Source organism: Chrysemys picta, chromosome 6 (genome assembly GCF_011386835.1).
Source record: "Chrysemys picta bellii isolate R12L10 chromosome 6, ASM1138683v2, whole genome shotgun sequence".
Taxonomy (NCBI): domain Eukaryota; kingdom Metazoa; phylum Chordata; order Testudines; family Emydidae; genus Chrysemys; species Chrysemys picta.
The window spans coordinates 88,842,878-88,862,800 of record NC_088796.1 but is presented as its reverse complement, the minus strand read 5'-3'; the positions used below and the strand labels follow the sequence as shown (position 1 = coordinate 88,862,800).

The 19,923-nt window shown below is 40.4% G+C and overlaps 1 protein-coding gene across 1 annotated transcript in view; it reads right to left on the bottom strand.

Moving 5' to 3' along the window:
- Nucleotides 1–8,981: 8,981 nt before the first annotated feature.
- LOC135984371 (uncharacterized) overlaps nucleotides 8,982–19,923 on the bottom strand; it is a 28,634-nt gene continuing 17,692 nt past the window's right edge. Inside the window, exon 2 of the mRNA XM_065599416.1 lies at nucleotides 8,982–13,329. Coding sequence (XP_065455488.1) covers nucleotides 11,708–12,721 — 1,014 coding nt within the window. The 5' untranslated portion in view covers nucleotides 12,722–13,329 and the 3' untranslated portion in view covers nucleotides 8,982–11,707. The remainder of the gene's footprint in view (nucleotides 13,330–19,923) is intronic.

Below are 19,923 nucleotides of genomic sequence, written 5' to 3'. Positions count from 1 at the left end.
TCCTTGCCTGTTATTTTGACTCCATCTTAGACCTCTTTGAAAGCATTGTTTAAGGTTCTCTATCTCTTTCCATGTTCACCCTGCCTCCTCTCCTCCTCCAGCTTCATCCACCTGCCTCAACTCTTCTTCCACACTTCCCCCTGCATATGGAATTCCCTGTCTGAAGTGATCCATTAGGCCATTTCCCTTTCCTCCTCTAGATCCACCTCTGCGATGATACCTACAAAAAATCATCCGATTAATAATGGCTCTAGAAGAAGATGCGCTTAATTTACAATTATTTAAAAAAGTTTACAAATATGCGTCTGCATATTGCATACATACCCTTCCTAAGTCACATGTCTTCCTAGACTGTAAGCTGTGTAAGGCCAGGGTTGTGTCTTGTATGTTTGTATCCCGATTGGGGACATCACTGAACATAATTTCAACGTAATACAAATTACAGCTTGTCAAGTGAAAACAGACTTCAAGACTTTCTATTCCTGATTCCCTTATACGAGTAGACCCACTTACTTCAAGTGCTAGTGACCCTATTGGCACAACTCAGTGAGATTACTCTGGTTAATAATGAGAGTAAAGTTTGGCCTCTGGTTTGTTCAGTCTAAAACATTTATCAAAGGACCCTTTTACACTTAAAATTTTATAGGGTAGTGTATTTATGGTGAAGACTGGATAACGCCTAACACCTAGGCATGCAGAATGGTCCCTTCTGCACTACACATTTAACCAAGTTGCAGTGAGGGCAAACATATTGTAACCGGGCCTCCTGCTCTGGTTATTTTTGTAGCTTAGACAGGGCCAAAGATCTGGGCTCAATATTTTTCTTCCTTTGCCATTTTTGTCAGTGCAATTTAGAGGGTGGGGAAGTGCCTGCTTAGTTCAATCAAACTTCTGCATGTGGGACAGATGTTTTCCTATTATGAAGGAATCTGACCTTCATTAAAATCAAGTACTTTTTAATGTTGTGCCCAAACATCAGAAACAACAGCATAGTTTAGTTTTGATTTTCATGATTTAAAAATGCAATTTTTCAGCTGGGCAAACTAGAAGTGGGGATTGTGTGTTTTATATATCTCAACCTCTCTTTGGTTCATTTCCCCTCTAGAATTGTTTTGAAATCATGAGAAGAAGCATTTTAATTAATGTCAGTAAAGTGGTTTGAAGATGTGAAGGAGCGTAAAACCATGAAATATGGTTTTATTAATTAACTATTATTTTGTCAGATCATAAATTGCAAATGACTGTTGCTTTTCCTTAAGCAAACAGATTTCCCTCTCCTTTCAGTGGTAACTGACATCTGGCATGTGTGTGAAACATCCCATAATGTACATGACCCATATACTTTCTTCCAGAGTACTCACACATATAAATAAAATTAGATAAGGGACAAACCCAAAATCTTGTATTTGGATCCATTTTCCCCATGCCTCCTCACACCACATGCGATTTTGCTGTTTCTCATAAAAGGTTTGCATATCCCAATTTTGAGCTCTATCTAGAGCTGATTGTATAACTCATTGTGAATAATATTCGTTGCAATTTGAGCACATTTTCACTGCATGATTTTTCCCCATTATTCAGCCAGGTCTGTTTTCAACCAGAAGTGAAACACTATGGCCTATTTTGGGGTTCTGGTTCTGATGGGGGCTTTAATATCATGAGAACTGCTCTTCTCATTACATTTACCTAACTCCATATATCGTTGGAAATTTACTTCCTGATGATGTACCCTGTTTCCAAGTGACCCCCTCCTCTCCTGCCCACTGCCTTTTCTTTTCTTTAGACCCCCTGCTGTTGCACAACAGGAGCAACCTCCTCTCCCTTGAGATCACCTTCCTACTGCCAGATGGGAACTGAGAGTAAAGATATTCCAGCTGCAACTTACCTTTGCCCCTGTTGTATGACAGGAAGGTGTTTTCTTCTAAGACTGAACAAGAAATTCCACAGTAAGGTAATCAGTACTAGCCCTAAAGCTACCCTCTTTGCCTCTCTCTCTGATACCCTAAATAGTTTATAACTAGAATCTTTCCTATCTCCCTCTTACCTGGCTTCCTGTGACAGATTTAAAGAAACAGCACATATTGAAGTAATTGAAATGACACCAGTGCAAAACTGGAGTAACACAGTAATGAATCAGGCCCAAGAGGGTGGTCAGAATCAAAAACTGACTTTTGCAGAGTGATCCTTGTCTGGAAAATGGTCTGACTCAACCCCCCAGATCTGAACCCCCGACTTAGACTGTAAGCAACTTGGGGTGAAGACAGTCTTTTGGTTCTGTATTTGTACAGTGCCTGGCACAATGGGGTGCTGGTTCATGACCTGGACTCCTAGGTGCTATGGTATGACAAATAACTTTTAATAGTTTGAAATCCTGATCTAAATGTTGTGGCTTGTGCCTCTGATATTAATTGTATAATAATGAAATTTAAAAAATTATGCACATGTGAAGATGAAGATGTAGTCAGTTCGTGGATAAATTTCTATGGTTTCAGTCCATGTGGGTTCTCTAACCCTGAATTTTGCTTTCTGTTTTGCATTAAATGAAACCAGAATATCAAAGTGAAACTGAGTCAAAATCACTGAGTTTCTCAAAGCCAGTGAAACAAAAATTTTGCATGGTTTTCAACACAATACCATCAATTGGCCCTGCTTTATTAGAAACTGGCCCCACGTCTGCAAACCTTTAAGTAATCAGAACTCATTTCTGAGTTTGTAACAAAACCTGAAACCAGATGTGTTTTGTGTCATCTAGGGTTTTGAAACATTTTGCTTGCTGTACTTTTATAGCACAAATGTTTTCCTCTCCACATTGGGCAATACTCACAAAACAAAATCTCACCATAATAACAACAACAACCCTATTGTGCTATATGAGGAGTTATAAAGACAAGCTCATCAAGACACCAATGACAGCAGTCTTCCAAATGTTTGTTCCATAGATTTCTAGTCTCAGTGGAAATTTTGCATGGGTCCAGCATTCTCTCACACACCCATGAGAACTCAGGTATCATTAAATATCTGTGGTGTGGAAAGTGATGGGAAATTATTTTCCCTAATAAATAAATCTGTTGTGTATGTATTTTAATTATATTAATAATTTCTCTTTCTATAGAAAATATAAGTTGCAATAAAGTAACTGATTTTTATAAACTAATGTACAAAATGCATGCATGTGCATATGACTGATTAATCGCCTACCTGTCCATTTACACAATGTTCCTGTACAACTCTACATGCCAATTAGAATGTAGTTGTGTACATGTATTTTAAAAACCAGGTCCAAAGTGTTCCAAAATTATTCATATCTACATCATCTTAATTAAAATTTTCATTTGATTTATCATTTAAGAAACATCAGGGGCAATTATTTTAATAAGATTTGATTCTGCTTTACATTCAAATCTCACATGTATGTATGTGTATATAAAAGTGAATACAAATATTACAGAACAATATAAAACTCAATGTATTTTTTAATTTTAATTTTAAAAAGCCACAGGAACTGTCATCTTTCAACTTTATTAGACAATGGGTAATTCCTTTTCTTTTAAGCTTAACCATGTTTAGTTCAATGGAGCTACACCAAAGACAATTTTAGCTAAAAGAGTTTGTCTTAAAATTATTACATTTCCCAAATCTCTACAACAGTGTTCAATGGGAGAATTTCTGGTGTTATATTGGATGCAAACAGGTGAATGGAGAAAGCCAAAAGCCATTCATACATCTGTTGTTCTGGGAGCCTTTGAACAACATCTTTATTTGTTCAGAACATGCACTTTAGTGTAGTTACTTCAAGCAGCTGCACAGTAGCAGAATAAAGGCAAAAGCACAGCATTATAAAAATTCATAAAACCGTTACAGCCTATAGCTCCAACCAAAAGTAAGGAAGTTAATTAAAATTAAATATAAGGGCTGAACCTAAGAGCTGTCTGTTTCCAAATTCCATGCCTAAAGTTTGTACTGATTACCCTAAAGCTATAGCAATTTCCACTATTGTGCATCCCTTTGAGAGAAGAGAGGGCTAGAGTTTAGAACAATAGGATGTTGTGGTGTGCAAGAAGCAGGGACCTCTTTAACATGAGCTCTTTTCACCCAGCCCAATCCACTGTACAACTGAGGTTTTGCTTGTTCTTTCTGGCCTTGAATGTTAAATTGATCTTTATCCTAATAGGTCATGCCACTGAATGGCAGGTCCAGTGCAATGGACAACCCTGTCATGAATCTTATTTTCCTACGAGCAACTCCTTTCCCCCAGTGTATCATCTAAATAATTAGACTATTCCCTGTGGCGGTCTACAAGGGGAATATCAGGAACTCTTACAGCTGAATTAGATTGTAAAGCAGAATAAATATCTGTGAGCTTTTTTTTTTTTAAGGCACCTGTGTCCAGTTTGATAAAGGATTCTATTGGCCCCAATTAGGGTGGAGTAAATTAAGAGGAAGTTCACCTGTGGGCTATTTGGGTTCTGCTTGCAATTATAAAAGCCTCAGGGGTGGGAGGGAAGTAGAATTAGTAAGGGTTATGCTAGGAGAGATAGTGCCTAGAAAGTAGCTCATTTAGTAGAAGTTTGTTAGAGGTATTCTCTAGTAGTGTCTTTTCTTTAGAGGTGGTTTGTTTGGAGAAGTGTTCCTCTTCCTCAGCAGAGGACATTCTCTAGGGTATAATGTCTTTGATGATTTTTAAAGATATATTTACTTCTGTATAAGATGTGATGCACTCTTTTTACATGAAAAAACACTCCAGTAGAGAATGATAGTAGCCTTGGATTTGTCTGACTTAGGCTGATAGCCTTTTCTACTATACAAAAGTACCTTCCTCTATAGCTGGTGTATCCACATGCTTGTGCACAGAATCCAAGAATCTGTAGAGCAGAACTCTATAGGCTGCAGGTAACACAGGTAATGTGTCTTCCACTCACACTGCACAAATGGACTGGTTCTACTACATTTGTCTATACAGAGTCAAGGGCTCTGAATCTTCTGTTTTTTGGGGGGTGTTAAACTTTAAATTTAAAATTGCATTAGTAGCTCATTTTTTACATTGAATTCAAACTTGCAGGGGAAAATAAGGAAAAAAAGTGAAATCTTACAAACAATCCTTATGAAATCATCCTGTAATCTTTTTAAAATGTCTGAGTAATTGATAAAATGATTCCAGAGCCTTTTAGATTAGGATTGGCCCAATATTTTCTACAGACACCAATTCATTCAAGTGAAACGTAGTTGAAAAGAGAAGTGTCAGTTCCACACTTCTGTATGATTCTGTTACAGAACCATGGGCCTTTCTGAAATGAGCTCCAGGACAAAGGAGCCATCAGCCAACTCAACATTTAGAGAGAGATGGAAATATGCGCTCAACTGGAGCGAGGCATGTTATTGGCATTTAAAAGCCTCAGGCTTGGTTCCCCCATACATGATGTTTATATGAAGCTGGATATGAAAACAATAATAAATATTTTGCCAAGCAGAGTTCTGTTTCCAAGCAGATCAAAATTAAGGTTATTCAACTTTTTTTTTTTTTTTTGCTAAAAGGGCTGCAACAAACCTAAATGTGCTTTTGAGAGAGTGCAGGTGTTCTGTGCTGGATCCAACCGATAAGGAATTAATTCCTTCCTCATGTCTCTGGTTGCCCACAGCCACACAGGTCGCCACAATGGAATTAATATGGAGCTAAGGGCTTACACCTCAGAATCCTAGCCTAATGGCTCCCGGGGATAAGATACAGAGTGTCTTATACTGGGCCATGGGTGGGTTTGTTTTTTAAAGCTTTCCCCCTGCTTTTCCTTTCTCCACTTTAGTCCTCTCCTTTTACTGGGAGATTGAAAGGCAGCTGACTTGCTCCCTGTTGCTGTCCAGAATCTGGGAGTAGCTGTATTAAGCCTCTGTATTACACACACCGCATTCTGTCCACTGTCCATCCAGAGGCAATCAGAATGATTCTGGAGAACCCCCTCCAAAGTCTGGGGCAGCCGTAACCACCCAGTGGGGGCAGGCCAATGGGGGCAGCCCTCATCACTGATGGAAATAAAAGTCACTGAAGTTACCTCAGGTTCCTGTCAAACCTTTGGGAGAAAAGCTCTTTCTGTGCAAGGCTTGGCGGCTGGACTGCACTAGTTGAATCTGTCAAGAAAAAATGTGTTGTGCTAAATAGCATCCATTTTAGTGTAACAACCTATTCCAACGTCACAGAACAAACTCATGCAGTGTTCGGACTGATTAGCTTTGCTGTGTCTTTAAAGCTGCTGTCCTTAGATTTTCCTGTATGGTTTTGGCATGCTGGATACACTTTAAAGGGAATAATAATAATACCAGTGCTATAATTACATAGCACTTTTCATCAGTAGTTCACAAAGTGCTTCCCAAGGAGGTCAATACTATTATCCCAATTTTACAGAAGGGAAACCGAGGCACTGTGAGGGGCAGTATTTTGCCCAAGGTCACCCAGCACGCCAGTGGCAGAAATGGGAAAAGAACGCAGGTTTCCTGAAACCCTAGCCAGTGCTCGCTCCACTAGGCCAAAAGGAAAGAGCATTATTAGTGAGTAGAGCTGTACAATGATTTAGCTTGCTGGGTTCCTTTCCCAGCTGTGCCACTGACTCATTCTATGACCGTGGATAGTCATAACTTCTCCGTGCTTCAGGTTACACATTTATGAAATAATACCTACCTACCTGCCCCTGCTCATTCACACAGAGTGGATAATTAGAGATTGGAAAAACACTTTGAGATCCTCAGATGAAAGGTGTTATATATTATGTAAGATTTACCCAAAGACACACTTAAGGGGATGACAACTCAGCTAAAGTCTGGGGAAAGTAAAATATGATCACTTCAAAGATGTTCTGACTTGCTCTTCAATATGCTTAATAATTTTGGAATGCATCTTTGAAAAAAGGGTATTTGCCTGATAATGTACCATATACCTTCTCTATATATTTTATTGCTTCATTTTATGTAGAATTAATGTTTATAGTGTAATTATTTTAGTCTTTTGGGTTCTTTTATTTTTAAATATGCACAATTTAAAATATTTTTTTCATAAAAATATGTAGAAAGCAACAAAACCACATTATATCCTGGGCATTAGATCAGAAAACTTGTGTTAAGGTCTTTTTTTTCCATGACAGTTCCTTAGGGTAGTACATATTAAATCACATAGTTCGTATGGCAAAATATCTATGGCTTTTCATAATCCGTGATTCTCAGAAAAAACTTGGCATTCTAATGGGACACACACCAGATGATGGGTGGCTCTGAAAACAACTTATGTATTTCCTCATTAGATAATTATGAACATGACAACCACTCCTCGTTTTGCCATTAAAAAGTCCACGCATGATCTCATGCAGAATTTGGGCTGAAGCTTGTTTTCAAATTCATAACAGATTAAAAAAAATATATGCTCCTGGTCAAACATCAGGCAAAGGAAACTGGCTGTGTTTTGGCTTAGATTGGCAAAGAGGAAATTAAATGCTCCAAAAGGATAAATAAATCATTCTAAAAAAATAAAACACTTAAATGAGAATGGGAAGAACATGAAACAAACCATGAAGAGAAATGAGAAAGGCACAAAGGTAAAGCCAAACCTAACAGATAAGTATCCTTCTGTATTCAGACTTGAAGTAAATGTTCACTGATGATTTCATCTCCTTCTCATTACAGAGAAATAAGATTTTAAGTTACAGACCAGACTTCATACACTATGTAGCCCATTAGCTTAGAATTACGTGACACTGTCCGCCAAGTCCTCTCTCCTTCACTGTCCTCTCTCCTCCAGTCAGTATGGTACAGATTTTTATACTGAAGTGCTTCTTTGTGCTTTAGAAGTTGTTGGAGGAAAACTAGAAGTTGTAACCCTTGGCTAAGGGATGTACGGATCATTTAGGACCCAGGAAGATGTGGGAACCGGTTTGGTTTGGGGCAGCTAGGAGATAGTTGAAGCTTTTGTAGTAGGGAGGGGGGATGTATCCCCTCAGCCCGCTTTTGGACAGTGATGTAAGATTTGTCTTGACTAGGATTTAAAGGTGTGTAGTTAGAAAATGGTAGCTTTCCAACTAGAGTATTCTAACATAGGCAAGGCAGGGTGTTACTTTTAACATGTACTAGAGCATCAAGTTGAAGCCTTCAATCCCCTACTCTTTAAACTGACCAGTTTAGCACATGCTAAAGTACAGCTTTGGGTTGTGTACACTAGAATGTTAGAACATGCTAGCTAACACATTCTAGTAACACATCGGCCTCCTAGTCAACCCCATCCCACATTTTAGTTAAGGAGGCTGAATCCTCATTCTCCACTCCAGCAAGAACTAGTTGCCACACTGCACCTTGACCTAATATCTGCAGTACTTTCTTCAAGAATGGAGAAGTACATTAGCTTGACATTTCTGCAAAATAATCAGCAATGGAATAGTTAACGTCAACATTTTAAGTATCCCTCATTAGGCTTTGGAGTGATTACCCCATTGTGATTACTGGGAGCAATTCTCACCTCTCATAGGGCCTGGTTCTCTTCCTCCATGTCCTCTGATCTGAGTTCCAGATCACTTTCCTAAGCTGCTACAGCCAGGGCATTTAAGATTGTTCAGAAGTTTATTAAATCTACATTTGTGATATTATTCACACTTAGGCCATGTGATAATTCTATTATTCCTTTGCACAGCTAGTTGAATTTTTTTGTTGGGAATCAAATATCCAACACATTTAGTTATTTTTTTTTTCCATTGGTGAATCATTCCCAAACTGATCCTGATTTTTTCCAATTCATCCATTATTTGCACATGTGCACTGGATAATTTAAGTGAGGGTAATTAAATAGAATAAAGTGAAATAAATAAGTGAGAGTGATTAACAACTGGAACAACTTACCCAGGATTGTAGTGGAGTTGCCATCACTGGAAGTGTTAAAATCACGATTGGATATTTTTCTAAAAGATATGTTCTAGTTCAAACAGGAACTACTTTGGGAAAGTTCTCTGGCCTGTATTATGCAGAAGGTCAGACTAAATTATCAGAGTGGTCCCTTCTGGCCGTATAATCTATGAAATCTGTGAACAAACTTCAGCGTATGGGGAATTTGCAAATTGTTCACATTGACCGTTCATTCTTAGTTATTCATGTTCACCTAAATCACATAGTTAGACTTCTAAGAATTCAGGGGATGGAGGGGGTTAAATATAATTTTGATAAATAATATCAATGTTTCTTTTTCAGCTTTTAAAAATTTATCATTTTAAAATTTTACAGTTGCACAAAATTATGGGTTTTAAGCATTTTTTTTTATTTTTATCCATTTAAATGTTCACAGTAGTGGGAAATTATGCAGGAGAGGGTCACACAACAATTTCATGACAGTAATGTGACGTTCCCCTGGTGTTATCCGTACCAGTGATCTGCTAGGTCACTCCAATCCTCAACTCTGGAAGCCAGCCTTACCCTGCTCTGCTGTGAGAACCCCAACTCCCGGGCTGTTCATGTACAGTCTCTGGCATGTAAGCTTCTCCCAGAATGTGAGTGAGCACTTTTGGCCAGCCACTGCTTGGATTGTGCAACCGAATGACACTAGCCAATATCTCTGGTCCCAGACACAACCCTAGGAATCTCCGTCTTGCAGTGTCCAGTTATGCCCGCTGGATGTTGCAAGCTTATATGAGTTAATCAATTTAACAAAGAAATTGATATATATCAGGCTTGTTATACCAAGGGGAGTCTTTGACATGCTTCAAACCAAATGCACTGCTGCAGGTAGGAGACTAAATAAACAAATTTCTTAACTACAAAAGATAGATTTTAAGTGATTGTAAGTCAAAGCACAAGTCAGATTTGGTCAAATTAAATAAAAGCATTCTAAGCTGATCTTAACACTTTCAGTGCCCTTACAAACTTAGATGCTTCTCACCACAGGCTGGCTGGTTGCCCTTCAGCCAGGCTCTCCCCTTTGATCAGCGCTTCAGTCGCTTGGTGGTGATGTCTGTAGATGTAGGTGGAAGAGAGAGGAAGAGCATGGCAAACGTCTCTCCCTTTTATCGTGTTCTTTCTTCCCCCTTGGCTTTGCCCCCACCCCCTTCTGAGTCAGATGAGCATTACCTCATTGTAGTTCCAAACTGATCAAGGGAAGGGGGGTGACTCACTGAAGAGTCCAACAGATCCTTTGTTGCTGCCTAGGCCTGTGTCCTTTGTTCCTTTGAGGCTGGGCTGGGTTTGTACCATACATGCCCCGATGAGGTGTGAACTGCCCCCTCTGTTCCTGGAGAGTTTTGCCTGGGCTTGTTTTAAGCCATGAGGACACATTTTCAGCCTCATAACTATATACTTGAAATTACAACCTATAACATTACTATAACAACAATGTTCAGTGCATCATGAGCCTTCTGGAGACACCCGACATGACAAACTTTTTCACTGGATATCACACAATCATATTATAAGGATGAACATTGGGGTGCAGGGTTTTCCCCCAAGATACAGAGTGTCACAAGTAGATGTTGAGATTCAACAAGTTACAACTTTATAACCATTAAAACAAATTGTCAACATCACATTTCAAAATATACAAAGTCAGTAATCCCAAATCAAACTCTAATACATTCTCATGCAGCATTTTTCTTTCTTTGCTTATTTGTAAATTTTGATTATTACCATTGGAAATCCAGTATCAGAGGGGTAGCCGTGTTAGTCTGAATCTGTAAAAAGCAACAGAGGGTCCTGTGGCACCTTTGAGACTAACAGAAGTACTGGGAGCATAAGCTTTCATGGGTAAGAACCTCACTTCTTCAGATGCAAGTAATGGAAATCTCCAGAGGCAGGTATATATCAGTGTGGAGATAACGAGGTTAGTTCAATCAGGGAGGGTGAGGTGCTCTGCTAGCAGTTGAGGTGTGAACACCAAGGGAGGAGAAACTGTTTCTGTAGTTGGATAGCCATTCACAGTCTTTGTTTAATCCTGATCTGATGGTGTCAAATTTGCAAATGAACTGGAGCTCAGCAGTTTCTCTTTGGAGTCTGGTCCTGAAGTTTTTTTGCTGTAAGATGGCTACCTTTACATCTGCTATCGTGTGGCCAGGGAGGTTGAAGTGTTCTCCTACAGGTTTTTGTATATTGCCATTCCTGATATCTGACTTGTGTCCATTTATCCTCTTGCGTAGTGACTGTCCAGTTTGGCCAATGTACATAGCAGAGGGGCATTGCTGGCATATGATGGCATATATAACATTGGTGGACGTGCAGGTGAATGAGCCAGTGATGTTGTAGCTGATCTGATTAGGTCCAGTGATGGTGTTGCTGGTGTAGATATGTGGGCAGAGTTGGCATCGAGGTTTGTTGCATGGGTTGGTTCCTGAGTCAGAGTTGTTATGGTGTGGTGCGTGGTTGCTGGTGAGAATATGCTTAAGGTTGGCAGGTTGTCTGTGGGCGAGGACTGGCCTGCCTCCCAAGGTCTGTGAAAGTGAGGGATCATTGTCCAGGATGGGTTGTAGATCACTGATGATGCGTTGGAGAGGTTTAAGCTGAGGACTGTAGGTGATGGCCAGTGGAGTTCTGTTGGTTTCTCTTCTGGGCCTGTCTTGTAGCAGGAGGCTTCTGGGTACACGTCTGGCTCTGTTGATTTGTTTCTTTATTTCCTTGTGTGGGTATCGTAGTTTTGAGAATGCTTGGTGAAGATCTTGTAGGTGTTGGTCTCTGTCTGAGGGGTTGGAGCAAATGTGATTGTACCTCAGTGCTTGGCTGTAGACGATGGATCGTGTGGTGTGACCGGGGTGGAAGCTGGAGGCATGAAGTAGGCGTAGCGGTCGGTGGGTTTTCGGTATAGGGTGGTGTTAATGTGGCCATCGCTTATTTGTACGGTGGTGTCCAGGAAGTGGACCTCCCGTGTAGATTGGTCCAGGCTGAGGTTGATGGTGGGGTGGAAGCTGTTGAAAGCATGGTGGAATTCTTCCAGGGTCTCCTTCCCATGGGTCCAGATGATGAAGATGTCATCAATATAGCGTAGGTAGAGAAGGGGCATGAGTGGACGAGAGCTGAGGAAGCGTTGTTCCAGGTCAGCCATAAAAATGTTGGCATATTGTGGGGCCATGCGGGTGCCCATAGCGGTGCCACTGGTCTGGAGGTATATATTGTCACCAAATTTGAAATAATTGTGCGTGAGGATAAAGTCACAGAGCTCAGCAATAAGTTGTGCTGTGTCATCATCAGGGATACTGTTCCTGACAGCTTGTATTCCATCTGTATGTGGGATGTTTGTGTAGAGAGCCTCTACATCCATGGTGGCTAGGATGGTATTTTCTGGAAGGTCACTAATGCATTGTAGTTTTCTCAGGAAATCTGTGGTGTCACGGAGGTAGCTGGGAGTGCTGGTGGCGTAGGGTCTGAGTAGGGAGTCCACATATCCAGACAGTCCTTCAGTGAGAGTGCCAATGCCCGAGATGATGGGGCGTCCAGGATTTCCAGGTTTGTGGATCTTAGGTAGTAGATAGAATAACCCCGGTCGGGGCTCTAAGGGTATGTTGATTTGTTCCTGTGTTAGTGTAGGGAGTGTCCTGAGTAGATGGTGCAGTTTCTTAGTGTATTCCTCAGTGGGATCTGAGGAAAGCGGCCTGTAGAATTTGGTATTGGAGAGTTGTCTGGCAGCCTCCTTCTGGTAGTCAGACCTGTTCATGATGACAACAGCACCTCCTTTATCAGCCTCTGATGATAATGTCAGGGTGGTTTCTGAGGCTGTGGATGGCATTGCGTTCTGCACGACTTAGGTTATGAGGCAAGCGATGTTGTTTTTCCACAATTTCTGCCTGTGCACGTCGGCGGAAGCATTCTATGTATAGGTCCAGACTGTCATTTCGACCCTCAGGAGGAGTCCATGTGGAGTTCTTCTTCATGTGTTGTTGGTGGGAGGGTATCTGTGTATCAGTGCGCTGTTCAGTGTTATCATGAAAGTATTCTTTGAGTCGGAGGCGGCGAAAGTAGGCTTCCAGATCACCACAGAACTGTATCATGTTCGTGGGGGTGCTGGGGCAAAAGGAGAGTCCCCGAGATAGGACAGACTCTTCTGCTGGGTTGAGTGTGTAGCTGGATAAATTGACGATATTGCTGGGTGAGTTCGGGGTACCCCTGTTGTGGCCCCATGTGGCAGGTAGGATTTTAGACAGCTTACGGTCCTTTTTCCTTTGTAGAGAGGTGAAGTGTGTAATGTAGATCTCCTGTCTTATTTTAGTAAAGTCCATTTGTGTGGAGGGTTGGTTATTTATGAAAGTCTCCAGGTTGGAGAGCTCTTTCTTGATGTTTTTCTGTTTGCTGTATAGGATGCTGACCATTGGAAATATTTTTCATCAGTTTGTGTATCTACAATGAAATTGATGTTTACCAACAAAAATCTAATCCTTCCAAGCCTACACATAGTATTACTTCTGCTCCCCAATTAGATAAATTATTTTTTTAAAATAAGAGAATAACAATGGGAAATAATAATAACTAATAGCTAATACTGTAGTTCAAGCATGAATAGCCTAGTTTGTTTACAAATACAAGTATCTGTATGAAGAATAGCCCATTCCTTCTGTTCAAATAAAAATCCCTCCATGCAAATATTTGCAAATAGCAAGTAATATGGTCTATAAACATGGTCAAATCAAGCAGTTATTGGGAATTTTAATGAATGTCCAGAAACACTATTTTTTTCAGGCAACTTTATTCATTTGATGAAACCACTGGAGATGGGCCTGGTCCAGAAAATTCAGATCTAGATTTTAACCCTTTCCAAAATGTGTAGGTGTTCAAACCTAGGGATTTGATTTGGCTGTGTCTTTAGTTAAGACAAATGGGCTTTGTGGTGAAAGTATGTTTTGCCTTGTTACTGTTCTCATTTACTCACTGTTCTCAACCAAGAAATTAAAGGAAGGATCTAGTAGTGAGGTTTCTTGGTGATCTTTCAGACTGTCATCTTATCACAATTCAGCCTCCGTCCAGATGCTATGTTTCCAGTAGTCTCACAGTCATATTTTCCCCTACTGTGGACACCATAATGCTGACCGTAGTTGCGCCCAAAGCTAGGATAAAAAGTGTAAATTTTTACTACATGAAACAGATGTTCCTCTTCACTCAGTGCTGATTTAAATTCAATCTGCAATGTCTTCAGAATAGCTTCATCTGTGAAAAACAGGTGCTTTGGAAGTATGGTTGGGACTTTGATTAAATGTATGTAAGTTACTTTGCTCCTCTTTTAAAGGCATGAATTAAGGGTAAGTGAAATGGCACCTGATCCTTGCCTGTTTCTACAACTGAGTCTACTTGGAAGTTCCAAAATGTTCAGTTAACTTTTCTTTTTTCATTATTGTTCATTATTATGTGATCCTACACATCTGGGCTTCAGAAGGAACCAGAAGCCAATGTGCCAAATTACCATGGGAATGGGATGATTGCATGTTTGAATATTGTTGGTGATAATGAGATGAAACACCGACTTCTGAGCCTTCAGAGGGGGATTCACCACTGAAGAATTTTAAAGAGTATAGGGAAGGAGATCAGAAAAGCATCAGTTCCCAGAGAGTCACCTACAAGTCCTGCATGTCTTCTGCTTTTAAACAAACTGCCCACTTTTAGGGCAACAGCCAGAGCCTGTGTTTACAAGTAGCCCGTGCTGTTCCAGATGATGATACTTCTGGTGCCACACCTCTTAATGTCATAGGGCAAAACCCCCATTGACTTTAAAGAGAACTGGATCAGGTCCATAGTAATGCCCAATAGGAGCTAGGCCTTGAAAAGCACCTTCAAGGTCCCTTAATGTTGCAGGGGGAAAAGGAAGGTGACTAAATGACCAAGATTGGCTGATTACTTACCTAAATTGGTCATTCAGCTGCCCAGGCAGGAGGAGTTATTTGCCTGGGTGGAAAGATGGGTGGGAGGCTGCTAGAGGGTGTTGGTATCTTGAAGGAGGGAATGAATTCTTGCATGCTTCTATCTCTCTTTGGACAATATGGGTACTTGTTTACCAAATGCTTCTAAAACACTAAGGGCTGACTTGCTGCATGGGCCTATGTGTATTCTGCCATTGCTGGTTAATGGCTAAGTGCATGATCCAAGAGTAGGAGTTTGGTGGTGTTCTTGGAAAGGTAAAACATGATTATTCGGGTTTTGCCAAAAAAACTCTCAAACATACAGTCACCTGAGATTATCTGTAGTAGAGAGCAAGTTAACTTCTTGGGGCTGCCTCTAGTCATAGAAGCGAGGGGCGTGCATTACATTAGCATAAATAGTAATTAAATCTCTCCCAGTAGTTTACCTGATACCGTAACCACTTAAATCAACGGGAGCAAGAAATTAAAAGGAAAAATTGGTTAGTGAAGAATATTCGGTAGAAAAAAACCACACTGTAACTACTTTGGTAAGATTCTGTTATGAGTAGCATTTTTGTGTCACATTAGAGGAAATACTTCTTTTGCTGCTTATAACTGAGGTTGATGTTTGACTACTTGCAGTACATAGTGCAGTTCATGAGAGCAGTAGTTCAGATACAGTAGCTTAGTCTTGCAATCTGAGCAAAGGGCTCTTTATATCAAGTGCTATAATAACTTCAACTTTCAAAGAAGGAAAAAGGAGAGTTGGGTAGTTGGGGGAATTCATTTACCCATTATAGAAAATCAGATCCCACAGATTGGTTGTCTCTTTTCAGTGGTGAGTAAAATATTCCTTGAATACATACCATCCTGATTCTGAAGCTAAATTAATAAAAGTAGCAAGGTCCATTTTTTTCATCAACACTAGAAAAAAAAATGATGGGAATTTGGATCATCCGGATTCAGGTCCAGCAGTTAATTTTGGAGGACGATGTTTTAACATTTGGAAGAGCTCAGATGATAGATTTGTTTTAGATTTTGTTTTAAAAAATCAAATAAAAACATTGGCTTGCCTTGTTCTTGAAAAGATTATTTTTATTATCTGTGTTCTATTATAAAAAGCATATTTTAATCATGCCATATTTTTCTGCAAATTTGTATTGCCCTTGTAATACAGCAATATAATGAAGGAGAAGGAAACACCTTTTTTTAAAGTCATGAGACAACATAAGATTTTGAAAATATGGTTTATAGTTAAACAAAAAATCCAGCATGAAATTAATGGAGTACCTGTCTATGGTCATGTTTTCCCATATGAATGCAACAGATAAAAAATGTAATAAATTCATTCATCTACAGCCACTTTAAATATCTGAGCTGATCAGCAGTTTCACTGATGTGTGGCCAGACTTTGAAGTCTATCTTAGCTCTCTGGAATTTGACCAGCCACTTTCCAGACCATGTAATGCATTCCAGATCTTTCCACATTATACATTCCAGATGGCCATATGAATTCTTTGTACATTTTCTCCTTTCTTATTTAGGTTATTGGGGTAATTTGGGAATAAAATGTGCATGGTACAAAGTGACAATTGACATATTGTTATGCTATCGTGCTGCTTAAACACCGATGATGGACTTTAATGAATGTTTATGAAGTTTGGGTTTGTTGGTTTTTTCCCCTCTCTTTCAATCATTTTTAAGCTCCTGAATAATGAGACACTAAACAAACTGGATTCTCCTCAGGCCACATGGGGCCTGATTTTCAAAAGTGCTGAGCACCCACAACCTTGATTGAATTCAATGCAAGCTAAGAGTACTTAGCACCTTTGAAGATCAGGTCTCTTGTGAACAGTCTTCCCCTATGGCTCTGTCTGCGCACCATCATGACCTAGAGAAGAATCTTTCTAGTGGGATGTTAAAATGGATTTAACACCATTCAAATTCAATCCAGTTCTTACGTAAAGGAGAGGAAAAAACCCACACCACAATATCAGCTGGTGGTTTCTATAATATGGGTAGTAGCCCATAAGTTGAATTAAAAGAGGCCACCAAGTTTATTTTGGGGGCCAAAAACCCCATATCTTCATAATAATCTTTTGCCTCTATGTCAGAGGAATCTGAGTCAGGTCTTATGCACAGCCACACGAAGAAAAAAGGGTAGGCAGCCAAGTAATGTAGGGCTATAATCCGATTGAAAGTTTCTGATGTCATCGCAAACCTGGAGAGTCACATTAAAGTGGTTTGTCACCCAAACCTCAAGATGGAATTTTTGTATATCACATTACTGCATGTGTTTTTCTTCAGAGACATGGAACAAAGCCTTGGTTAAGGCTACACTGCTCTTGTCCTCCACTGCATCCTCAAATAAATCTCCCATTATTTTTTAAATCTAATCTGAAAAAGGAGAGGTGGGAAAAGGCTGGGAATCAGCTCAGAAAGATGTGAGCAATACCAGAAATCATTACATTTACACATACTACCAGGGCAAATGAAAAACGCCTACAGAATTTAAGAAATATAGGTCCTGATCCGGCAAACAGTAAGCAGGAGCATAACTTTATCCAAGTGAATAAAATTCCTTGTGTTTACAGAATTGGGCTATCAAGGCTATTAACTAAGAATAATATGGACAACCAACAGCTAGCATATTTCCACAATGTTTCATAGAATCATAGGACTGGAAGGGACCTCAGGAGGTCATCTAGTCCAGTCCCCTGCACTCATGGCAGGACTAAGTATTATCTAGACCAGTGGTGGGCAACCTGCGTCCTGCGGGCTGCATGCAGCCCATCAGGATAATCTGATGGCGGGCCATGAGACATTTTGCTGATGTTGCCTGTCGCAGGCATGGCTCCCTGCAGCTCCCAGTGGCCACAGTTCACTGTTCCTGGCCAATGGGAGCTGCGGGAAGTGGCGGGCCACAGGGACGTGCTCGCCGCTACTTCCCACAGCTTCCATTGGCTGGGAACAGCGAACCGCGGCCATTGGGAGCTGCAGGGAGCTGTGCCTGCGGATGGTCAATGTCAACAAAATGTCTTGTGGCCCCCAATCAGATTACCCTGATTGGTCGCATGCAGCCCACGGGCTGCAGGTTGCTGACCACTGATCTAGACATCCCTGCCAGGTGTTTGTCTAACCTGCTCTTTAAAATCTCCAATGAGGGAGATTCCACAACCTCCCTTGGTAATTTATTCCAATGCTTAACCACCCTGACAGGAAGTTTTTCCTAATGTCCGACCTAAACCTCCCTTGCTGCAATTTAAATCCATTGCTTCTTGTCCTATCCTTGGAGGTTAAGAACAATTTTTCTCTCTCCTCCTTGTAACAACCTTTTATGTACTTGAAAAGTGTTATCATGTCCCCTCTCAGTCTTTTCTTTTCCAGACTAAACAAACCCAGTTTTTTCAATCTTCCCCCGTAGGTCATGTTTTCTAGACCTTTAATCATTTTTTGTTGCTTCCCCAGTAAGCAGATTAAAATTTGTGGTGTTGTGAATGTGTTGTTCCCTGAATATGAGAGAGACAAGATGGGTGAGATAATATCTTTTTTACTGGACCAACTTCTGTCGGTGAAAGAGACAAGCTTTCAAACTCCATAAAAGAAGAGCTCTCTGGAGCTTGAAATCTTGTCTCTTTCACCAGTAGAAGTTGGTCCAAGAAAAAAATATTACCTCACCTACTTTGTCTCTCTCAGATTAAAACCTACTTACTTTGGACAAACATATTTGCCCTTTTGAAACTGCTTCTAACACAGTTTCTATCTTTTAAAAAAATTATTGCTGACTGAGCAGTGAGCTAATCAAAATGGCTCAGTTACACTGATATTCAGTGAGTGCTATCTGGAAACACCGGGAATGTGCAATGTGGAAATGGGTTCTCATTCTAATGAATTTCTCTGCCACAGGATTACAGTAATCACTGTAAATCTACTTTGTCCACTAAAACTTACATCACCATTGACTAATATTCCTTTCTCTTAATATACGTCTGGGCTTGTTGTGGGACACACAGAACCAGTACATGGGTTTTATCACTGGTACCTTAATAGTTCAAGAACCGCAACTGTTGTGGTGGGTTCTCCATTACTGACCATTTTAAAATCAAGATTGGATGTTTTTATAAAAGATGCCTTCTAAGAATTATTCTAGGGAAATTCTGTGGCTTGTACTGTACAAGAGGTCAGACTAGATGATCACAGTGGTCCCTTCTGACCTTAGAAAAAGTGAATCTATGAAATCTTTCAATGTTCTCTGGCATTTTGGCCACTTTGACCACACAGGATCCTGCAACATACTACCTAGTTTGCTTGCAAACCTCCTCCACAAGTGCTTCCAACCTCAACTTGGTGCTCCACTGAACAGTGACTATCCAGCTTCCATGGAGTAATTGCCACTGTTTTCCACAGCGTTCTCCCAGGTGATCTGATTCCATGGTGTCAGGGCTGGCTCACCAAAGAAATACAGACATTTTTGCCGTCCTCATCCTGAAATTATGGAACCATTGCTGCCCATCCCACCAGTCTGTGATTGTGGTCATGACCAAAAAATTGTACTCTACCCACTGAAGACCATCCACAAATACAGGCACGATGCTTTCTACTGAGGTGGTGGTGGGGGCACCACTATGACAACCTGAAATCTGTCTCTCAGTAGGTACTGCTGGGACCATCTGCCCACAGCCACCTCAGATATCTCATGATTGATTTCCCAGACCTCCAGTAGAAATCTTACCTGCTGTGCCAAGAGTGAGAGCTGAGTTTTCACCCTGGCCTCCATTTTGAGGAAAAAATTAGGAAATGGCACAGGCATAAGAGAGTTTATAGGAGTTCCCCAAGGGAATTATGGAAATTTGACTTCTTCTCCCACAATTTTCCTGAGCTACAAGGTCTTCCAGACTCTGAAAACTACTTCACAGAGCTGGAAGGGCATTACTACTGCACTAGTGTGGACATGAAGCAAAACTACAACTCTCCTGCACCCAAAATAGCACAACTAGTGTGGAGACACTGCACAATTGTTTCATTTTTTAAAGTTCTCTGTTTGCAAATAAAAATTATGTTGACTTGAGTCTCTTCTGGAATACTGTTTACATAACACCTTGTC